Genomic DNA, 23306 nt, shown 5'->3' on the forward strand with positions numbered 1-23306 from the left:
TCTCGCGGAAAAGCTGCGGATTTTCCAGAAATCTGCAGCACAGCTACTCCCCAGCCATTTCTATGGCATTTGGGAAATTCTGTGCCCACGCTGCGGATTTTTCCGCAGCGGAAATCGTGCGGAAAAATCTGCAGCATGTCAATGATTGTTGCGGATTTCTCCGCAGGGTCCCATATACTTACCTGCCTCACCAGAGTCACTGTCTCCGTCCGGTGTACAGGAGCGCGGTGAATCCAGGTACAGGAAGGAAGCGGTGGGTGGAGCCTGCACGAGCTCCGTTCATGTGACAGCCGGAGCTAGTTCAGGCCCGCCCACCTTCTGCAGACGCTGAGAGAGTGACCCGGCTGCCGGAAAGCGAGGTGCTGCATGATGGAGGTAAGTATGAACTCCCCCGATCACTGCAGCACTTGTTCTGCATTGAGGATGTAGTGCCGAAGCCATGGTACTGTATCCTCAATGCAGAATGCCCGCACCATATCCGCAGGACATTCCGCAACATGGAAACAGACAAAAGTTGTGGTGCTGTTTCCTGGGAGCACCTGCGGAATGTCCTGCGGCTATATCTGCAGGACACTGTCCCTGTGGGCACATAGCCTAAATACACTCAATACTTGGTCAGGGCTCCTTTTGCATGATTTACTGCATCAATGCGGCGTGGCATGGAGGCAATCAGCCTGTGGCACTGCTGAGGTGTTATGCAAGCTCAGGTTGCTTTGATAGCAGCCTTCAGCTCATCTGCACTGTTGGGTCTGGTGTCTCTGATCTTCCTCTTGGTAATACTCCACAGATTCTCTATGGGGTTTAGGTTAGGTGAGTTTGCTGGCCAATCATGCACAGTGACACTGTGGTTAGTAACCAGGTATTGGTACTTTTGGCAGTGTGGACAGGTGGCAAGTTCTGCTGGAAAATTAAATTTCCATCTCCAAAAAGCTTGTTGGCAGAGGGAAGCATGAAGTGCTGTAAAATTTCCTGGTAGATGGCTGCGCTGACTTTGGTCTTTATAAAATACAGTGGACTTACACCAGCAGATGACATGGCTCCCCAAACTATCACTGATTGTGGACACTTCACACTAGACCTCAAGCAGCTTGAATTGTGGCCTCTCCACTCTTCCTCCAGACTCTGGGACCTTGATTTCAAAATGAAATGCAAAATTTACTTTCATTATGCCCTTGGTGTGGGATGAAAACTGTAGAAAACACACACACAAACACAGGGAGAATATACAAATCTGTTGCAGATGTTCACCATGTTGGGATTTGAAACCAGGAACCCAGTGCTGCAAATCAACAGTAACAACTGAAGAAGGGCATGGGGGAATCTTGCTGACTGATTCCCTTTAACAAATGTGCCAGGTTATTAAATGTTGTTTCGTAAAGTGTTTGTCAACCCCTAGGGAGTTGTTTGTTTTTTTTTAGCAAGCACGGCAGCTTGCTAAATCCCAACAGTGTGTAATATGCACACTGTTAGGATTTGGTTCTGCTTGCCATGTTGAGCAGTTGTCACCTGTCCCAAAGTATGCAAAACAAATATTTGCGGTCATGTGCCAAGTAGCTTCTCATCTTCTCATATCACTCTAATTAGGGAAGCAAATAAGAAGCTAGTTGGTAGATGACTAAAATTATGTATGCTTATAGTCATGTGGGGACTGCTCGAATCTGACAGCATATCCTAACTATATGTTTTAAATACTGTTAGGATTTGAAAGGCACTGCAATTGGAAGGCTGCACAACCCCTTTAGTCTCTCTTCTTTCAAGTCTTAAGGTAGCTCTTGAGAAATCTCTTAGACATGATCTTTGATTGATCTCTTTAGGTTAGGTGTGTGGTGACAGTATAAAGCAAGGGTGGGGAACCTCCGGCCCACGGGCCATATGCGGCCCACGATGACATTTTCTGCGGCCCCCGGGCACATTCCAGGCAACCCCAGTGCTCGAGCGGCACTCGCGCTTTTGCCGGCCACCGGCCCTTTAAAATCAGTGTGTTCTGGGTAGATGCTAGAATGTACGGGCTTTTTCCAGATTCTGATTGCAGCCCGTACTAGAATGTACGGGCTCTTTTCGGGACCTGACTACAGCCCGTATATTCTAGACTGAACCCGGGACTGTGCTCACGTGCTCAGGGTTCACCTTGTAGGCGGGGTAAACAGCGCGCTGTGCTCCAGTCACAGAAGAAGAGGTGCAGCTGATGCCTCCCTGCTGTACATGCCTCCCGGACCTGCGCTGTGTGACTCCTCCTCCCCTAGTACTGTGAGTATTCAACCCATCGCTGCCCCCCCATCCAGTGTTGTGTACCCCCTAGTATTGTGTGTAGCCGCAAGTGCTGTGTACCCCCTAGTACTGTGTGTTAACCCCTCAGTGCTGTGTAATCCGTGCAGCCTCCTAGTGCTGTCAGTGCTGCCACATAGTGCTCCCCCTGCTGCCTCCTAGTGCTGTCACCTAATGCTCTTCGTGCTGCCTCCTAGTGCTATCAGTGCTGTTAGTACTGCTACCTAGTGCTCTTTGTGTTACCACCTAGTGCTCTTTGTGCTGCCACCTAGAGCTCTCTGTGCTGCCACCTAGAGCTCTCTGTGCTGCCACCTAGTGCGCTCTGTGCTGCCACCTAGTGCGCTCTGTGCTGCCACCTAGTGCTCTCTGTGCTGCCACCTAGTGCTCTCTGTGCTGCCACCTAGTGCTCTCTGTGCTGCCACCTAGAGCTCTCTGTGCTGCCACCCAGAGATCTCTGTGCTTCCACCCAGAGATCTCTGTGCTGCCACATAGTGCTCTCCGAGCTGCCACCTAGCGCTATGCGCTGCCAACTAGCACTCTCTGTGCTGCCACCTACTTCTCTGTGCTGCCAACTAGCGCTCTGTGCTGCCTCTTGGTGATTTCTGTGCTGCCACCTAGTGATCTCTGCTGCCGCCTAGTGCTGTCCGTTGTGCCGCCTAGTGCTGTCCGTTGTGCCGCCTAGTGCTGTCCGTTGTGCCCGCCACCAGTGCTGTCCGTTGTGCCCGCCACCAGTGCTGTCCGTTGTGCCCGCCACCAGTGCTGTCTGTGCCCGCCACCAGTGCTGTCTGTGCCCGCCACCAGTGCTGTCTGTGCCCGCCACCAGTGCTGTCTGTGCTCAGCATCTCCTGTGATGTATACACCCCTTCTGTGATATATTCTCCCCAGTCCCTCCTGTGATATATATGCACCAGCCTCTCCTGGGATGTATATGCCTCAGTGTCTCTTGTGATGTGTATGCCCCCAGCCTCTCCAGACCAAGACAAACCTGGAAAAGCAGTTGTGAGAAACAAAATGATCAATATCACCGAACATCACAGCCGCTCCAGCCATCACATTAGGGGTGAGTTAATTAATTGTTTGACCAAAGCCTGGTCGTTTTCAAGCTGATAATTTGGTGCGGCCCCCGAAGCTTGGTAGAAAATTCCAAATGGCCCCCGGCAGTAAAAAGGTTCCCCACCCCTGGTATAAAGAAATGCATTAAATCTTTAATATTTGGTTCTAATAGGGATGGAGTGTTTGGAGTGGAATAATTAGGCTAGCCTGCATGGCAACTGTCAGGTAGCGTGGTCGGCTGCGCGGCAGAAGACACGGGATCCAGGCACCAATGGTCACAGCACGCGGTTTATTGTTCAAACAAAAATCCAAAACAGCACACAACACGTGTTCCGGAATATCCTCCTCCAGAACCAACAAGACAGATTCCAGAAATGGCTCACATGTGCTTCTTCGGCAGAAGCTTAGGGAGTTGTATTCACTCACACTCTGGGCCCACACCCAGGTTCCTGTTTCCTATTAACCCTCCTTTCAGCCTGCAGGGAAACAGCAATAAACCCTGGAGTGGAGTTGCTTTCTATACATGGAGGGAGCACAACCGAGGCGAGACGTACCGGCCGTCATAGACAACCCCAGTCACAGTCTCACATACCCCCCCTCAGTTCAAGCGTGCGGGGTTGAACTACCGCCATCAAACACGGGCCGCGGGACAAGGCATCGGCGTTGCCCTGCAACCTTCCGGCCCGGTGTTCAACCGTAAACCAGAAGTTCTGTAGAGAAAGGAACCACCGGGTAACCCGGGCATTCCGTTCCTTGGCGGACCTCATCCAGACCAGCGGAGAGTGATCAGTCACCAAGCGAAACCGCCGTCCCAGCAGGTAATAGCGTAGGGACTCCAAGGCCCACTTGATCGCCAGGCACTTCTTCTCCACTACGCTATAATTCCGCTCGGGAGGGGTGAGCTTTCTACTTAAGAAGGTGACGGGGTGTTCCGCCCCCTGAACCACCTGAGACAGCACTGCCCTCAGGCCGACTTCAGAGGCGTCAGTCTGTACTATGAACTCCCTCCGGAAATCCGGGTTGACAAGAACGGGCTGTCCGCACAGGACCCCCTTCAGGGCCCGGAAGGAGTCCTCGGCCTGCGGAGTCCATCGCACCATGACGGACTTCTTGCCTTTGACACGGTCCGTCAAGGGGGCTGATAGTCCCGCAAAATTTTGAACAAACCTCCTGTAGTACCCCACGATACCCAGGAAGGCCCTAACCTGCTTCGTGGTCAGGGGTCTAGGCCACTTCTGGATCGCCTCAACTTTGTTAATTTGGGGCTTAATCACTCCTTGGCCTATTACGTAGCCCAAGTAGCGGGCTTCCGTGAGCCCCAACGCACATTTCTTGGGATTGGCTGTCAATCCGGCTGCGTTCACCACCGCTTGTACCTGTTCCAAGTGGGTCTGCCACTCGGAGCTGTAAATAATGATGTCATCAAGGTACGCTGATGCATACGCCTGGTGGGGTTCCAGCACTAGGTCCATCAACCTCTGGAACGTGGCCGGAGCGCCATGTAACCCAAAAGGCAAGACAACATAGTGGAAGAGACCCTCCGGCGTAACAAAAGCGGTTTTCTCCTTGGCGGACCCCGTCAGTGGCACCTGCCAGTACCCCTTGGTCAGGTCGAGCGTGGTGAAATATCGCACTTGTCCCAGCCTATCAATCAGCTCATCCACCCGGGGCATGGGGTAGAGATCGAACTTGGATATTTCGTTCAATCTCCTAAAGTCGTTGCAGAACCTTAAGGAGCCATCGGGTTTTGGTATTAGGACAATGGGACTAGCCCATTCACTCCGGGATTTTTCGATGACCCCCAGGTGTAGCATTGTCTTCACTTCCTCTGATATGGCTTGTCTTCGAGCCTCCGGCACCCGGTATGGCTTCAGGCGTACCTTCAGGTGAGGCTCGGTGACAATGTCATGTCGTATCAGACTGGTCCTACCAGGCAGTTCGGAAAAGACATCGGGGTTCTGCTGAACCAGCCTTCTGGCCTCTCGCCTCTGTTGCTTGGTGAGGGCTTCTCCAAACCTTACTTCCGGTTCGTCCTCTCCGGAGGTCGCCGGAGCCGGGTTTGAACGACCCGAAGAGGAGAGAGATGGGGGAAAATCAACCATCAGGCTTTCCCGTGCCTGCCAAGGTTTTAACAGGTTGACATGGTATATTTGTTCAGGTTTCCGCCTACCGGGCTCCAATACCTTATAGTTGACTGCCCCGATTCTTTCCTTTATCTCGTAGGGGCCTTGCCACTGAGCCAGGAATTTACTCTCTGCCGTGGGGACCAACACCAATACCCGATCCCCGGGGGTAAAGGTCCGCATGGTGGCTTGTCTATTGTACCGGCCTCTCTGCGCGGCCTGAGCCTCCTGTAAATGCTCCTTCACAATTTGCATGACCGCGCTTATGCGGTTCTGCATTCCCAAAATGTGTTCAATCACACTTTTATGGGGGGTGGACTCCTGCTCCCATGTTTCCTTTGCCAGGTCCAACAATCCCCGGGGATGTCGCCCGTATAACAACTCAAAAGGCGAAAACGCCGTGGATGCCTGTGGCACCTCTCGGATGGCAAACATCAAATAGGGAAGCATCATATCCCAGTCTTTCCCGTTTTTTGAAATCACCCTTTTGAGCATGGTTTTCAGGGTTTTATTGAACCGCTCCACTAAACCGTCCGTTTGAGGATGATACACAGACGTACGCAACTGCTTGATCTGGAGTAGCCGGCATAGCTCTTTGGTCACTTTAGACATGAATGGGGTCCCCTGATCCGTAAGGATCTCCTTGGGCAACCCCACCCGGCAGAACACAGCAAACAACTCCCGAGCTATAAGCTTTGCTGCAGTATGTCTGAGAGGTATCGCCTCTGGATACCGGGTGGCATAATCAACGATCACTAGGATGTGTTGGTACTCTCGAGCGGACTTTATGAGGGGCCCCACCAGATCCATCCCTATCCGTTCAAAAGGGACTTCTATAATGGGTAACGGTACCAACAGACTGCGGAAGTGGGCCAGGGGTGCGGTAAGCTGACACTCCGGGCAGGTTTCGCAGAACCGTTTTACCTCCCCAAAGACCCCGGGCCAATAGAACCTTTGCAATATTCGCTCCTGCGTTTTCTTGGGCCCTAGGTGGCCACTCATCAGGTGTTTATGAGCCAAGTCGAGGACCCGCCGGCGATACGGCTGGGGCACCACCAACTGCTCTACCACCCCGCCCCGTATTTCATCTACCCGGTAGAGCAAGTCCTGCTTAAGAGCGAAATGGGGGTACCTTACCTGGGCATCGGGCACCTGTGCCACCCCGTCAACCACTGTCACCCGACTCCGGGCATGTATTAATGTAGGGTCCTGGAGTTGGGCTGTCCCAAACGTATCCGGGGACGCCCCCAACTCCGGGATTGGCTCGACCATCTCAGCCTCTCCTGCCAATATCTCTAGGGGTGACCTATCGGGTTCACATTCTGTCCCTATCATGGGGACCCCTACGGCAGGCGTCCCGGAGTCGGGATTGTCGGGCTCAGGCCCCGGACTGTCCATTACCTGAGGGGACTTAGAAGGCCCCTTCCATAGAGTCCAGAAATTTGGCAGATCCCTTCCTAGGATCATGTCATAGGGAAGAGTGTTCATAAGTCCCACCTCATGTTGCACCTGACCGCAGGGTGCTGTGATGGTGACAACCCCCGTGGGATAATCTCGGCGGTCCCCATGTATGCAAACCACCCCCACTGTACGTCCTGTGGCCTTTACTTCAGCCATTAGGGTTGATCGCACAAGGGTCACTAAGCTTCCGGAATCCAACAAGCCTGTAACCGGACGTCCATTCACCTGTATTTGGCACAAGTGGGGCTCAGTCTCCGGGGAGACAAGGTCCGCGGTACACACCGCCTGAGCATACATTGAACCCCGCTGGGTAACCACACAATCCATGGGCTCCGTGGTGAGTGGACACTGGGCTTCCATATGTCCCACCCGCTGGCACCGCCAACATCTAATAGGGAAGGAAACCCCTTTGACGATTTGTCGTTTAGGGTACATAGTCTTCCGGACCTCAAGGACGGTGGGCGCGGCCTCAGGCGGGACGGTAGCGGACTCCCGCACCGGTGTCAGCGGTGGGTCCTTGGCCCGAGGCTTGGAGGGGCCGGACCGACGGGCGGCACGCAAAGTCTAAGTGTCCCATATCAAGTCCTGCGTAGCCACATGCCGCTCCACCAGGCACACTAATTGGTCCAGGGTACTTGGGTCGCCCTGTCCTACCCACCGTTGAATGGTGACGGGTAAAGTGCGCACAAAGCGATCAACCACTACCCTCTCCACCATTTGCGCAGGGCTCAGAGTGTCAGGCTGCAACCACTTCTTTACCAGATGCAACAAGTCATAGGCCTGGGAGTGTACGGGTTTGACTTCCTCATAGAACCACTGATTTACCCGCTGAGCGCGTACATAAGTATTCACCCCCAACCGAGCAACGATTTCGGCTTTCAGGGTCTCATATTCTATGGCGTCCTCGGTACAGAGGTCCAGGTACGCTTTTTGGGGCTCCCCCGTCAGATAGGGCGACAATACCTCAGCCCACTGGGGAGTCGGCAGCTTCTTCCGCTCGGCCACCCGCTCAAACACAGCCAGGAACGCTTCCACATCATCCCCCGGGGTCATCTTTTGCAACGCCTATCTTACCGCCTTCCGGACGCTGCTGTCGTCACCCGGTCCCGGGGTTGTGGCTGCCGGTCCGGCACGGATCGACTTGGTCAGGAGGACCATCTGTTCTTGGTGCCTTTGTTCCTGCAATTGCAAGGAGTGCTGGTGCTGTTGTTGCTGACAATCCAACGACCGGAGCAGGTGTGCATTGGTCTGTTCTTGCTGTGCATTAGCCTGAGCCAGCTGCTTTAGTATGTCCTCCATGGTGCCGCCGGGTTTGGACTGTAGTGTAGCCGCTCGAATCCAGGACATGCGCTACCGGGTCACCAGGGATGGATGCTACACCTCACCGGGCAGGACTGCCCACATTCTCCACCATATGTGAGGTAGCGTGGTCGGCTGCGCGGCAGAAGACACGGGATCCAGGCACCAATGGTCACAGCACGCGGTTTATTGTCCAAACAAAAATCCAAAACAGCACACAACACGTGTTCCGAAATATCCTCCTCCAGAACCAACAAGCCAGATTCCAGAAATGGCTCACATGTGCTTCTTCGGCAGAAGCTTAGGGAGTTGTATTCACTCCCTCACACTCGGGGCCCACACCCAGGTTCCTGTTTCCTTTTAACCCTCCTTTCAGCCTGCAGGAAAACAGCAATAAACCCTGGAGTGGAGTTGCTTTCTATACATGGAGGGAGCACAACCGGGGCGAGACGTACCGGCCGTCATAGACAACCCCAGTCACAGTCTCACACAACTTTGACCACAACATAGGTCGCAATGCCAAATATCATTATGCCGTTGCTGCACGCAGCATGGTAAAGGTGAATATGGGCGCAAAATTGCCTGATCTGTTGGTGTCCCAGCTAAAGTCACAATGTAATCCCAACATTAAAGTGAAACTATTGTCTGAAATGGTATTCAATATTTTATCTGGTAATTTCTTGTCTGAAATGGTATTAGATATTTTATCAGGTAATTTCAAACACTTTATTTTACTTTTATGCTGCTTTGGCATACAAAAGAGTAATGAACCAGACCAATCTCACCCGGATCTGGTGTCTCCTCTTTTGATTGCCTTTTTATGCTTTGGTTCTTTTACTTTCCTTGTCTCCTTTAGTGCTGACTTTTAGGCTGTATGCACACAGTGTGTTTTTCCATGCCATTTTTCTTACAGATTTTAATCAATACTGTAAGGAAAAATGCATCCCAGGAAAGTCTATGAGAATCCTGAATTGCTGTGCACATGTTGCTGTTTTTTTCCTTGCAGATTTTGGTGGGTGCAGAAAAAAATCTGCAGCATGTCAATTGTCTGCGTTTTTCCTGCATCTGATATAATCCAATGCAGAGCTTGATCAGTGCAATGGATTATATCGGTCAGTGCTGCACTCGCAGCACTGACATTTGCCTCACACACCATGCGTCCGGCATGGTCTGTGAGGCGAGCCGTAGCTCAGTAACCCGGGGTTGTAATGGCAGCGAACGAGTCCCTGTGATCTCATTACAGGCACCCAATCGCCAGGGAGAGGTAAGAGATTCCTCTCTCTGCCTCCTGAATGCTGGGATCACGATTGCCTAAGCGCAAAAACATGAACATAAAAGCATTTTTTTTTGCTGTTTTTTTCTTTCTTTCAAAATATTCAGTTGTATGTGCAGAAAATATGCACACAAAACTGCTACGTGGGAATACACACTTATGGAGTGTTCTAGATTTATCTTGTGTTCTTTTTCTCATTTGAAATTGCAATTACAAAATAGACATTATAATGGAAAAAATGATGAGTTCTAAAATTGTGACTCTTCTGCACTTTTTAAAGGGAATCGGTCAGTGCCTTTTTGCTATGTAATCTGAGAACAGGATGAGGTAGGGGCTGAGAAATAGATTTCAAAGATCTGTCACTCTGTGTGCTGTTTCAATATGAGTGTTTTATTAGCAGGAGACCCCGGGGAAGACTATTCTCCTTATGGAGACCTGACAAACCAGTCTGGCTGCCAGTGAGAGGACTTATAGCTGCAATGCCCCTCTGGGAATTATTAAAATTGTCTCTTCAGGGAGGAAGGAGACAAACTCTAGCGCCACCTATTGGAAGTAGCAATCCTAAAAGTCAAAATTGGCTTTTTAAACAAGCCTTTTTATAAGACTTAGGATTTATACCAGATCAGAATCCCAATTTGCAGACACGGTGTTTCAGGGTGATTGCCCCTTGTCAGTGCAAAGTGTGGGTATCTGATCTGGTTTAGGAGAATCTATGTGAGGACCACGGAGAAGACTATTCTCCTTATGGAGACCTGACAAACCAGTCTGGATGCTAGTGAGGGGACTTAGAGCTGCAATGCCCATCTGGGAATTATTCAAATTGTCCCTCCAGTGAGGAAGGAGACAAACTCTAGCACCACCTATTGGAAGTAGCAATCCTAAAAGTCAAAATTGTCTCCTTCCTCACTGGAGGGACAATTTGAATTTGCAGGAGATTAACACTGCTTGACTAGCTGCCCGTGTGCCTCTAAGAGTGACCAGAATGGTGACTGGTCTGCGAACCATGTCCTATGAGGAACGGTTACAGGATTCAGGCTTGTTTAGCTTGCAAAAGAGAAGACTGAGAGGAGACCTAATAGCTGTCTACAAATATCTTAAAGGCTGTCACACTGTAGAGGGATCAGTTTTATTCTCATTTTCACAAGGAAAGACTAGAAGAAGCAATGGGATGAAACTGATGGGGAGGAGACACAGATTAGATATTAGAAAAAACTTTGACAGTGAGGGTGATCAATGAGTGGAACAGGCTGCCACGAGAGGTTGTGAGTTCTCTTTCAATGGAAGTCTATAAAAAGAGGTTGGATGGACATCTGTCTGGGATGATTTAGTGAATCCTGCTTTGAGTAGGGGGTTGGACTATGTGACCCAGGAGGTCCATTCCAACTCTAATATTCTATGATTCTAAATTCAACGATATACTCAGCACTGATTAGCAGCGAACTGTCAATATACTATGTACATAGAAAGCTGCTAATCAGCAGTGTGGACGTGGTTAGCTTTCTGAGCTCTGCTACATCTAAAACCTTTTGACACACCGAATCAGAGGCCAGAACGAGTCACCAGCTGCGACACGCAGTAAATTAGGTGATACATTGTCGGAATCCAGGTCTCCTTTCCTACATTATGCTGCTCTCAGATGAGGTAACAAAAACCTTGTGACAGATTCCCTTTAGGGTTGTTTATGCTCATGTGGCTTTTTATTGATCCAAAAAATGTTATGTTTTGTTATTAAAATTACTCTTGTTGCATTGTTTTTTTGCAGACATGGTCTGTGTGCCGATAGTAGCAGAATGTGGAAACGTGGCGCCAACCTACTGTGGTGGAGCCTTACCAAATAGTTCACAAATAGTACAGTATTTACAAAGAATTTATTTCAGAGAACATTCTAAGGTAATTCAAACAATCTAAAACATATCTACTTAGACGCGGCGGATCTTAAATTTTCCAGTGGGGTCAGAAATGAACCATTTCTCCCAAAGCTTGTAGTGTGAGCACGGGAACTTCCATGGTTTAAATCGTCCATTCCAGTGAAGCAGCTTGGCATCCTGAACCACATTCTTAGAAAGCTGGGTTTCTGGACTCAACCCTGCGGTAATAGAAATGATGCAAGATAAAGATGAATGCCAACATTTTTTTTTATATATATACTTTATACAACCTATCCAATGGTGACAAAAAATAAAACTCAGATTGCCTTATTGTTCAAGGCAAAATGTTTGTAGGTGTTTTTACTTTTTTTTTTTTTTTTTTGTCTGGTTTCAAAGGATGTTAGCAGCACTGGCCCATGGTATGTTCAGACTTAGTTTTGTGATATTTGGGATGATTTTTTTTTTAATAATACAGAATATCTATGAATTACTACTTATATTCTGCTAAGATTCCACATTATTTTAGCAGAAGTCTTGGGGGCTTGACTTTGTGGCACTTACAAATGTCTAAGCACACATTGCCTTTTCTTAAATTAGACGTTGACCTTACTTTTGCCATCATCCTCCTCCAAAGCTATTATATTGGAGGAGGTTGATGTAAACATCAATATAAATATAATGGTTAGAGAAGAGCGAACCCGGTGTTCGATGTTTGTACCAAACTCAGACTGTACACAAAAAACAGAGATCGGTGCTTTACATATGAACACCCCTGATGTGAGCATCACTGTGCTCGGGGCTCAGCCCAGTGCAAGCCACTTGCAGTGTTTGATCGGCTCGCACTGGGGTAACAACAGCGTGATGACGTAGTGTGCACCAAACAAAAAAATGGAAAAAACCCTCCCACCTTTCTCCGGAAGTGTTCTGTTTATGGGGGGCAGCATGTGGACGGAGACCCGAACTGCCCAATTAGTGACTTCCATTGGGGTTCAGGTCAAGTTCGTTTCCCAAATCGATCTTAATTTTAAAGTTCAGCTGACCCCGCCAAACTGAATTTCCATGTGTCCGCTCATCTCTAACAATGGTCTATTTTACAAATCTCTTTATAGAGCTCTATCTCCATCCTTATGTTTGCCTATGACCCTGCCATGCTTTACTTTCTGTCAATTATTTCAGACTCCTCGAATAATCCTAAAACTGCTGTCCTGTCTGGAAGACTTCACTTGAACAGCACCAGTATTTAGGAATGCGCAACTCCATAGTTAATTTGGAATAATCACAGTTTTAAATGTGTCCTTTATCCAATTGCCAACATAATACAAGTGTATCTCAATAAATTAGAATATCATCAAAAAGTTAATTTCAGTAATTCAATACAAAAAGGGAAACACAAATATTATATAGAGTCATTACACACAGAGGGATCTATTTCAAGTGTTTATTTCTGGTAATGTTGATGATTATGGCTTACAGCCAATGAAAACCCAAAAGTCATTATCTCAGAAAATAAGAAAATTATATAAAACAGACTGAAAAAATTATTTTATACTCAGAAATGTTGGCCTACTGAAAAGTCTGTACAGTAAATGCACTCAATACTTGGTCGGGGCTCCTTTTGCACGAATTACTGCATCAATGCGGCGTGGCATGGAGACGATCAGCCTGTGGCACTGCTGAGGTGTTATGGAAGCCTAGGTTGCTTTGATAGCAGCCTTCAGCTCATCTGCATTGTTGGATCTGGTGTCTCTCATCTTCCTCTTGACAATATTACATAGATTCTCTATGGGGTTTAGATTAGACGAGTTTGCTGGCCAATCAAGCATAGTGCTACCGTGGTTATTAAACTAGGTATTGGTACTTTTGGCATAGTGGACAGGGGCTAAGTCCTGCTGGAAAATTAAATTTCCATCTCTAAAAACCTTGTCGGTAGAGGGAAGTATGAAGTCCTCTAAAATTTCCTGGTAGATGGCTGTGCTGACTTTGGCCTTGATAAAACACAGTGGATCTACACCAGCAGATGTCGTGGCTCCCCAAATCATCACTGATTGTGGAATTCTTCACATTAGACCTCAAGCAGCTTGGATTGTGGCCTCTCCACTCTTCCTCCAGACTCTGGGACCTTGATTTCCAAATGAAATGCAAAATTTACTTTCATCTGAAAACAACACCTTGGACCACTGAGCAACAGTCCAGTTCTTTTTCTCCTTGGCCAGGTAAGATGCTTCTGGCGTTGTCTATTGGTCATGAGTGGCTTTACACAAGGAATGCGACACTTGTAGCTTATGTCCTGGATATGTCTGTGTGTGGTGGCTCTTGAAGCACTGACTCCAACAGCAATCCACTCATTGTGAATCTCCCCCAAATTTTTCTAAACAATCCTCTCATTACTGAAGTTATCCCGTTTGCTTGTGCACTTTTTTTTTCTACCACACTTTGTCCTTCCACTCAACTTGCCATTAATATGCTTGCATACAACACTCTGAACAGCCAGCTTCTTTAGCAATGACCTTTGGCTTACCCTCCTGTGGAGTGTGTCAATGACTGCCTTCTGGACATCTGTTAAGTCAGCAGTCTTCACCATGATTGTGCAGCCTACTGAACCAGACTAAAGGACCATTTTAAACGCTTAGGAAGCCTTTGCATGTGTTTTGTGGTAATTATTCCAATTTTCTGAGATAATGACTTTTGGGATCTCATTGGCTGTAAGCCATAATCATGAACATTAACAGAAATATACACTTGAAATAGATCACTGTGTTTGTAATGACTCTATACAGTCATATGAAAAAGTTTGGGCACCCCTATTAATGTTAACCTTTTTTTCTTTATAACAATTTGGGTTTTTGCAACAGCTATTTCAGTTTCATATATCTAATAACTGATGGACTGGGTAATATTTCTGTATTGAAATGAGGTTTATTGTACTAACAGAAAATGTGCAATCTGCATTTAAACAACATTTGACTGGTGCAAAAGTATGGGCACCCTTATCAATTTCTTGATTTGAACACTCCTAACTACTTTTTACTGACTTACTAAAGCACTAAATTGGTTTTGTAACCTCATTGAGCTTTGAACTTCATAGGCAGGTGTATCCAATCATGAGAAAAGATATTTAAGGTGGCCACTTGCAAATTGTTCCCCTATTTGAATCTCCTATGAAGAGTGCCATCATGGGCTCCTCAAAACAACTCTCAAATGATCTGAAAACAAAGATTATTCAACATAATTGTTCAGGGGAAGGATACAAAAAGTTGTCTCAGAGATTTAAACTGTCAGTTTCCACTGTGAGGAACATAGTAAGGAAATGGAAGAACACAGGTACAGTTCTTGTTAAGCCCAGAAGTGGCAGGCCAAGAAAAATACCAGAAAGGCAGAGAAGAAGAATGGTGAGAACAGTCAAGGACAATCCACAGACCACCTCCAAAGACCTGCAGCATCATCTTGCTGCACATGGTGTCAATGTGCATCGGTCAACAATACAGCGCATGTTGCACAAGGAGAAGCTGTATGGGAGAGTGATGCGAAAGAAGCCATTTATGCAAGCACGCCACAAACAGAGTCGCCTGAGGTATGCAAAAGCACATTTGGACAAGCCAGTTACATTTTGGAAGAAGGTCCTGTGGTCTGATGAAACAAAGATTGAGTTGTTTGGTCATACAAAAAGGCGTTATGCATGGAGGCAAAAAAACACGGCATTCCAAGAAAAGCACTTGCTACCCACAGTAAAATTTGGTGGAGGTTCCATCATGCTTTGGGGCTGTGTGGCCAATGCCAGCACCGGCGGGAATCTTGTTAAAGTTGAGGGTCGCATGGATTCAACTCAGTTTCAGCAGATTCTTGACAATAATGTGCAAGAATCAGTGAAGAAGTTGAAGTTACGCAGGGGATGGATATTTCAGCAAGACAATGATCCAAAACACAGCTCCAAATCTACTCAGGCGTTCATGCAGAGGAACAATTACAATGTTCTGGAATGGCCATCCCCGTCCCCAGAACTGAATATCATTGAACATCTGTGGGATGATTTGAAGTGTGCTGTCCATGCTCGGCGACCATCAAACTTAACTGAACTGGAATTGTTTTGTAAACAGGAATGGTCAAATATACCTTCATCCAGGATCCAGGAACTCATTAAAAGCTACAGGAAGTGACTAGAGGCTGTTATTTTTGCAAAAGGAGGATCTACAAAATATTAATATCACTTTTATGTTGAGGTGCCCATACTTTTGCACCGGTCAAATTTTGTTGAAATGCGGATTGCACATTTTCTGTTAGTACAATAAACCTCATTTCAATCCAGAAATATTACTCAGTCCATCAGTTATTAGATATATGAAACTGAAATAGCTGTTGCAAAAACCCAAATTGTTATAAAGAAAAAAAGGTTAACATTAATAGGGGTGCCCAAACTTTTTCATATGACTGTATAATATATGTTTCCTTTTTGTATTGAATTACTGAATGAAATTACCTTTTTTTTTATATTCCAATTTATTGAGATGCACTTGTACCAATACGTCCAATTCTCCTAGATGTTCCTGCAGGAACAGTTAGGACCATCATCGTCCCAGCTGTGATCAATAGAAATTGTGACATTTAGAAGATTGTGAGAGAGAGTTCACACTCTCTTACCCATATAGGCCCCCTTGAGACTCAATGGAGAGGTGCTGATGGTAGTCTTAGCCACCAGAGGTCATACAATGACCTCCAGGTCTTCCTCAGAAAATGCCCCTATGTATATCCCTCCCACACACACTGCCTCTCTGTATATTATGCTCCCACACACTACTCCTCTGTATAATATTCCCCACACACACTGCCCCTCTGTATAATATTTGTCCCTTAGGCTAGTTTCACACTTGCGTTCAGCGGAGTCCGTCACTATGGAGAATAGCGCAGTCCGTTAACGCACTGCGCTATTCTCCATAGACTTGTATGGGTGACGCACTGTAACGCAAGTGTCAGCGTTGCATCCACCGGATGACGCAGCGTCGTTATTTTGACGCTGCGTCGGGCGGAAGGAACGCAGCATGTAACGTTTTTTTGAGCAGCGGAATCCTTTGGATTTCACTGTGCATGCTCTCCCTGGCTCCCTCCACCCGTAACCAGGGTACACATCGGGTAACCAAGGAACCCTGGTTACGTGTGCCGGGAGCCCGACACTTCCCCGCTCGCCTCCGCCCCCTCCCGCACTCCATATGTATACACACACACACACACACGCACACACACTTTCACACACACTCACCTGTCCCCCAGCGATGCAGTCCCCGCGGCACTGACGTCCTCAGCCATGGCCCCGCTCGGCTCCACCCACTTCGCACTCCGCCCCCCGCTCCCGCCCCCCACACACATTGTCGGCGACCGAACGATCAGCTGATCACCCGGCGGCCGGCTACTGTGAGTGATCGGCTGACCACCCGGCGGCCAGCTACTGGGAGTGATCGGCTGATCACCCGGCGGCCGGCTACTGCGTGTGACACCTATGAGCGATTTTGCATCATCGCAAAAACGTGCAAAATCGCTCATCGGTGACATGGGGGTCCATTCTCAAATATCGTTACTGCTGCAGTAACGATGTAGTTCGTCGCTCCTGCAGCAGCACACATCGCTCCGTGTGACGCCGCAGGAACGAGGAAGCTCTCCTTACCTGCCTCCCGGCCGCTATGCAGAAGGAAGGAAGTGGGCGGGATGTTACGTCCCGCTCATCTCCGCCCCTCCCCTGCTATTGGGCGGCGGTTCAGTGACGCTGCTGTGACATCGCTGTGACGCTAAATGAACCGCCCCCTTAGAAAGGAGGCGGTTCGCCGGTCACAGCGACGTCGCAGGCAGGTAAGTATGTGTGATGGCTCTGGGCGATGTTGTGCGCCACGGGCAGCGATTTGCCCGTGTCGCACAACAGATGGGGGAGGGTACCCACACTAGCGATATCGGTACCGATATCGCATTGTGTAAAGCGGCCTTTAGGCTATGTGCGCACGTTTGCGTATTTGCATGCGTCCTGCGTCCCTAGCACAATCCCTCTCTCTTTCCTACTCACTGATCAGCTGCACGGCTGTCACAAAGCACCAGCGGATTTTCCTCTTTTGAAAATGGCTGCTGCTCATTATTCAATCTCGTATTCCCTGCTTTCCCCGCCCACCGGCGCCTATGATTGGTTGCAGTCAGACATGCCCCCACGCTGAGTGACAGCTGCCTCACTGCAACCAATCACAGCCGCTGGTGGGCGGGTCTATATCGTGAACTAAAATAAATAATTAACCCCATTACGACAGCCTTACGGAGATAAACAGCAGCAGAATAAGGTACTTATTCTGATATGCCATTTATAAACAGCAGGCAGAAATAAGTGAATAGCGCCCCCCAGCGTCAGAAAATCTCCAGGGTTTCAACTACCGGGGGTAGCTGAGACCCTGGAGATCATGATTCAGGCCGGTTTTTCCGGTCCCCGCTCACGTGATCACGGTATACACCGTATACCGATGATCACATTACAGTAAATGACAGCGCCGGTAAAAAATTCTTTATCTCCCATCTGGCATGAAGGAACATGTCAGATGGGAGATAAATCTCCTCCCCGGTCCCCTCCGGTTCACCGGTGTCGCCAAAGTGCCTCCCCCGACCCCCAACCCCCTCCCGGAAAACTCCTCCCCAGGCCCTGCCAGGTCATCCCCTATAACCCCCCCGGTGTTCCCCGGTGTCCCACGGTACCTGTGCAGGGTTGATCTCCCGTGGCCCCCTCCTTCACAATAGACGCTGCCACATGCACAGAGCAGCTGTCAGCTCAGCTTCCTGTGTTCAATCACAGTGAGACGCTGAGATCACAGCACGGACTCTGTTGCTGTGGACCCGGGGAGAGTGGGTGCAGATTCATTGCACCCACACTCCTCACATGGAGGGTCTGCACTCCTAGAAAATGGGGGATACGTTCCCTGAGCGTGTCCCCCATATTCTAGAAGGTCCAGAGTCGTCGTGGGATTACTGCGGACCAGATTTTTTTTTTCCCCTTACAATAAATTGGTGAAAGAGGGAATATTTTGCGGAGTGTTTTTTCAAATATTTTTTTTTTTTGTCTATTTTTTTTTGTTAGTACTGACAGTTTGTGATGTCGGGTATCTGATAGACACCATGACATCACAAACTGCTGGTCTTGATGTCAAGTGACATTACAGCTGGTATCAACCCCATTTATTACCCCATTTGCCACCGCACCAGGGCACGGGATGAGCTGGGGCAAAGCGCCAGGATTGGCGCATCTAATGGATGCGCCACTTCTGGGGCGGCTGCGGCCTGCTATTTTTAGGCTGGAATGGGCCAATAAACTATGGACCTTCCCACCCTGAGAATACCAGACCACAGCTGTCCGCTTTACCTTGGCTGGTGATCTAATTTGGGGGGACCCTACTTTTTTTTTTTGTAATTATTATTATTTATAAAATAATTATAAAAAAGAGCTTGAGGTGACCTCCAAATTGGATCACCAACCAAGGTAAAGCTGCCATCTGTGGTTTGCAGGCTACAGCCGTCTGCTTTACCCTAGCTGGCTATCAAAAATGGGGGGACCCCACGTCATTTTTTTTTTTAAATTATTTATTTTTTGGCTAAATACAAGGCTAAGCACCCTTTAGTGCCACATGAAAGTCATATGTAGGGGGGTGGGACACTATATATGTGTTTGACATCTGTCTATCTATGTATCCATCCTTCCTAGCTTTTTTGGCTGCGTGCCCGCGATTAGGGTTTCAAGCGTTTTGGATGCTGTGTTTTCGCTGCTTTGTACAGTACAATCGCAGTGGAAGGATTTTTAGAAATCTCCTGCCACTGTGCTTATTTTCTCCACAGCATAAACTGACATCTGGCGCTGCAGAATGTCAATTTATGCTGCGGAGAGGAGAGTTCTCCATGGAGAGAATAGAGCTAAAGTCAGCAGCAGCCCACACCTGGATCGAGGTCATGGCCAGCTGCGTTCTTCCGTGGACAACAATCACATCTCCGCAGACTCAGTGCCGCTGGATCATTGGCACATATCCTAAAAGTTAGACATTTGCTGCTAGAGCAACATTTTTGTGATGCCCCTGGGGGTTCAAAATGCTCACTATACCCTGAATAAAATCCTTGAGGGGTCTACTTTCCAAATTGAGGTCACTTGTGGGGGATTTCTGCTGTATAGGTACCTTTACGGGCCCTGCAAATATGACATGGTGTCCGCAATCTATTTTAGCTTTTCTAAAATGCAAATATTGCTCTTTCAATTCCAAGCCCTCCCATTTGTCCAAACAGAGGTTTCTGACTACATGTGCAGTATCACAGCGATCATAAGAATGTGGGTAACAAACTGTAAGATCCACATTTTGGTGTTACCTCTTGAAAAGTGAGAAATTGGGTGCTAAAGCAATATTTTTGTGAGAAAAAAAATGAAAATTTTCAATATGACGGCCTAATGTTATTAAATTATGTAAAGTATCTGTGGGTTCAAAATGCTCACTATATCTCTAGATAAAATCCTTAAGGGGTCTAATTTCCAAAATGGGGTCACTTGTGGGGATTTCTGCTGTTTAGGTACCTTAGGGGCCATACTAATGGAACATGGTACCCGTAATCTATTTCAGCCGAATTTGCTTTCCAAAATTCAAATATTGCTCCTTCTGTTACGGGCCCTCCCATTTGTCCAACAGAGATTTCTGACCACATGTGGGGTATCCGCACACTCAGGAGAAACTAGGGAACACATTTTGGGTTCCATTTTGTTGTGTTACTTTTTCTAAAATAAATAAATTGGTGCTAAAGCAACATTTTTTAGGTAAAAAAAATGTTTTTTCATTCCACATTGCTTTATTCCTGTGAAGGACCTGAAGGGTTAATAAACTTCTTGGATGTGGTTTTCAGTACTTTGAGGGGTGCAGTTTTTAGAATAGTGTCACTTTGGGGTATTTTCTGTCACCTAGGCCTCTCAAAGTCACTTCAAATGTGATGCGGTCCCTAAAAAATGGTTTTGTAAACTTTGGTGAAAAAATGGGAAATTGCTGATGAACTTTGACCCCATCTAACTTCCAAACCCCCAAAAAATTTGTTTCAAAAATTATGCTGATGTAAAGTAGACATATGGGAAATGTAATTTATTAACTATTTTGTGTGACATAACTCTCTGGTTTAAGGGCATAAAAATTAAAAGTTTGAAAATTGCAAAATGTTCGTCAGATTTCCGATTTTTTTCACGAATAAATGCAAAATATATCGTCCTAAACTTATAACTATCCTGAGCTACAATATGTCACAAAAAAACGATCTCCGAATCACCGGGATCCACTGAAGCGTTCCAGAGTTATAACCTGTGACAGTGGTCAGAATTGCAAAAAATGGCCTGGGCATTAGGGACAAAACTGGCTTCGTCCTTAAGGGGTTAAAAAAAACAACCTGCGGTCCCTCCCAATTTTGATACCAGCCAAGATAAAGCCACACGGCTGGAGACTGGTATTGTCAGGATGAGGTGCGCCACGTTATGGGAAGCCCCCCCACCCTAACAATATCAGCCAGCAGCCGCCCGGAATTGCCGCATCCATTAGATGCAACACTCCCGGGACTCTACCCGGCTCATCCCGAATTTCCCTGGTGCGGTGGCAATCGGGGTAATAAGGAGTTAAATGGCAGCTTATAGCTGCCACTAAGTCCTAGGTTAATCATGGCAGGCGTCTCCCTCAGATACCTTGCATGATTAATCTGTAGTGAAAGTAAATAACACACACACAACGAAAAATCCTTTATTTGGAATAAAAGACAAAAATAAACCCTCATTTACCACTTTATTAATCCCCAAACACCCATCCAGGTCCGAAGTAATCCACACGACGCTTTCAGCTATGCTACATGAAGCTGACGGGGAGCGCCGTAGAACACGACCGCTCTGTGTCAGCTCCAGGCAGCAACTGAAGTGAGCCGCGCTGTCACCAGAGACTTCACTCAGGTAGTGCCGGTGTGTGCGGGGATGATGGGGGCAGTAGTGCCTGCGTGTGTGCAGTGATGATGGGTGAGGTAGTGCCTGCGTGTCAGCGATGATGATGGGGGTGGTAGTGCCGGTGTATGCAGGATGATGGGGCCGGTGTGTGTGGGGATGATAGAGGCCAGTAACTGCAGTGACGGCAGCGCTGATCGCGGCTCACTGCAGTCACTCAGGGGATTTGCGGTCACCGGTGAAGTCGGGTGAAGTTCATCTGAGATCATTCTCATCGCGCAACTGTCTGTATCTGCTGTCAGCGGGCATGGAGCCGATCTGAATGGCAGAGCAAGCATCCAGCGCGCATAAATTCTGCATCAATTCTGCAGTTACAATACATTCACATGTGCTGCCAAATCGCTGCAGAATTATTCGCATGGACATTACGCAATGTGCGCAATGTTAATAATAATATCCAAATTCAGTGTATACTGTGCAGGGGGGGGTGGCCTGAAATAATGGCGATCTCCATTTTTTTTTTCTGACAGCGCTTACAGTGGGGTGGTGCAGGCTGTCAGCCAATCACACACAAACACAGCAAAGTGCATTTTTAGAACAAAAGCAAGGGCATGTGTCATTGGCTGTGTATGTCACATGTCCTTTCCCTATAAGGACTTCTGAGTAGTTTTACTTTTGGACACCGTAGAAGGAGTTTACTCTGTGTATGCATACTTCATACCAGAACTGGCTCATCTGGATCGATCTGTGCACCTCCTGATTTGTCCTATGGCTTCTACGCTGGTAAGCTGAACCTTTTTTGTGTGTTTTCTATTTGTTTGTATGTGTTTGTGTTTGCCTGCCATTGTTTTCAATGGGGTTCGAAGGTCTTCGTCGAACGTTCGTTAAAAACACCCCCCGCCGTTGGACAAACTGAACCGAACTCGAACACTAGGGGGGGTGGCTAATCTCTACTCTTAATATACTGTATAAACATGGCTTTTTTTGATACAAAATATATAAGGTTGACAAAAACAAAGGTTAAAAACATGATTCAGAAGAGAAAAAGAATGGATGAAATACATTTTTCTTTGGACAGATCAAAGTATTGTAGTGCGCAAATGAGGGTGATCTTTAACCTTTCCTCACGCCTACACATTACAGTACTTTGATCTGCTCCCAGCAGGGCAGATGAAAGTGCGCCAGCACAGGAGCACAATGTCGGCCTGTGTGGATGACGTAGGACACGTTATCCACACTGGACTCGGTAGAAAGAGGACGGTGATCGCTGCAGAGAGGAGGCGCCAAACCGGAGAGCAGTGACACCCCTCGGACCCGACCGCCCAACAGGTGAGTATAATAAAGCTGTTTTTTATATTACACAGATCGGCTTGGGTTCTTATATACAGTATTCTAGAATGCTATATATAAGAGCCTACTAGTGGTGACCTCACCTTATAGGGGCCAAATCTGGTGACAAGCTCCCTTTAAACTGCTGTTGAGTTATTCATTTTGCCTCTCAAATATCTCAAGAAGACTTGATTCACATTTATTTTGTACTCTATGCTGAGCACTTACATTGAAGTTCCTGTCTAAATCTCAGGAAAAAAAAAGATCAGACAAAACACCCCACAGAACCATTCACTATAATGAGGGAGCTGGTGACTCCATCTGGCCTCTGATCCAGTGATGTATCATATTTTTAGGCATTAGTGAAAGCTCAGTTGACTACTTTTTTGTACACCTCCAAAAAAACAGGCACCACATGAATCAAGGCCCAACATAGTCCAAAATAATCTGTCTGCCTCATTATAGTGAATGGATCCATTGGGGGGTCTGTCTGAATCATGTAATTTGGAGATTTTGACATAAACCCGAATGTAAGTGCTCTGAGTAGAGCACAGGATAAATATGAAGCTAGTCTTAACAGTGATACAAAATGTTATGTACCTCAAAATGTTACCAATAAAAACCACCTCCAACCACCAAAACAACTTCCACTCATTGTCCATCATCTGTTGATGGAAATATTG

At 47.4% G+C, this 23306-nt stretch overlaps 1 protein-coding gene across 3 annotated transcripts in view; it reads right to left on the minus strand.

The window, feature by feature from the left end:
- Positions 1 to 609: 609 nt before the first annotated feature.
- The window catches only part of GLT8D2 (glycosyltransferase 8 domain containing 2), an 86391-nt gene continuing 63694 nt past the window's right edge, over positions 610 to 23306 (minus strand). For 2 of the 3 annotated variants that reach the window (XM_075344730.1, XM_075344731.1), the window contains one exon: positions 11299 to 11560. In XM_075344730.1, the coding sequence (XP_075200845.1) occupies positions 11394 to 11560 (167 nt within the window). In that variant the 3' untranslated portion in view covers positions 11299 to 11393. Of the gene's footprint in view, positions 1130 to 11298; positions 11561 to 23306 lie in introns of those variants that run through there. The other variant, XM_075344729.1, reaches the window with a different exon arrangement.

Source organism: Anomaloglossus baeobatrachus, chromosome 4 (genome assembly GCF_048569485.1).
Source record: "Anomaloglossus baeobatrachus isolate aAnoBae1 chromosome 4, aAnoBae1.hap1, whole genome shotgun sequence".
NCBI lineage: Eukaryota > Metazoa > Chordata > Amphibia > Anura > Aromobatidae > Anomaloglossus > Anomaloglossus baeobatrachus.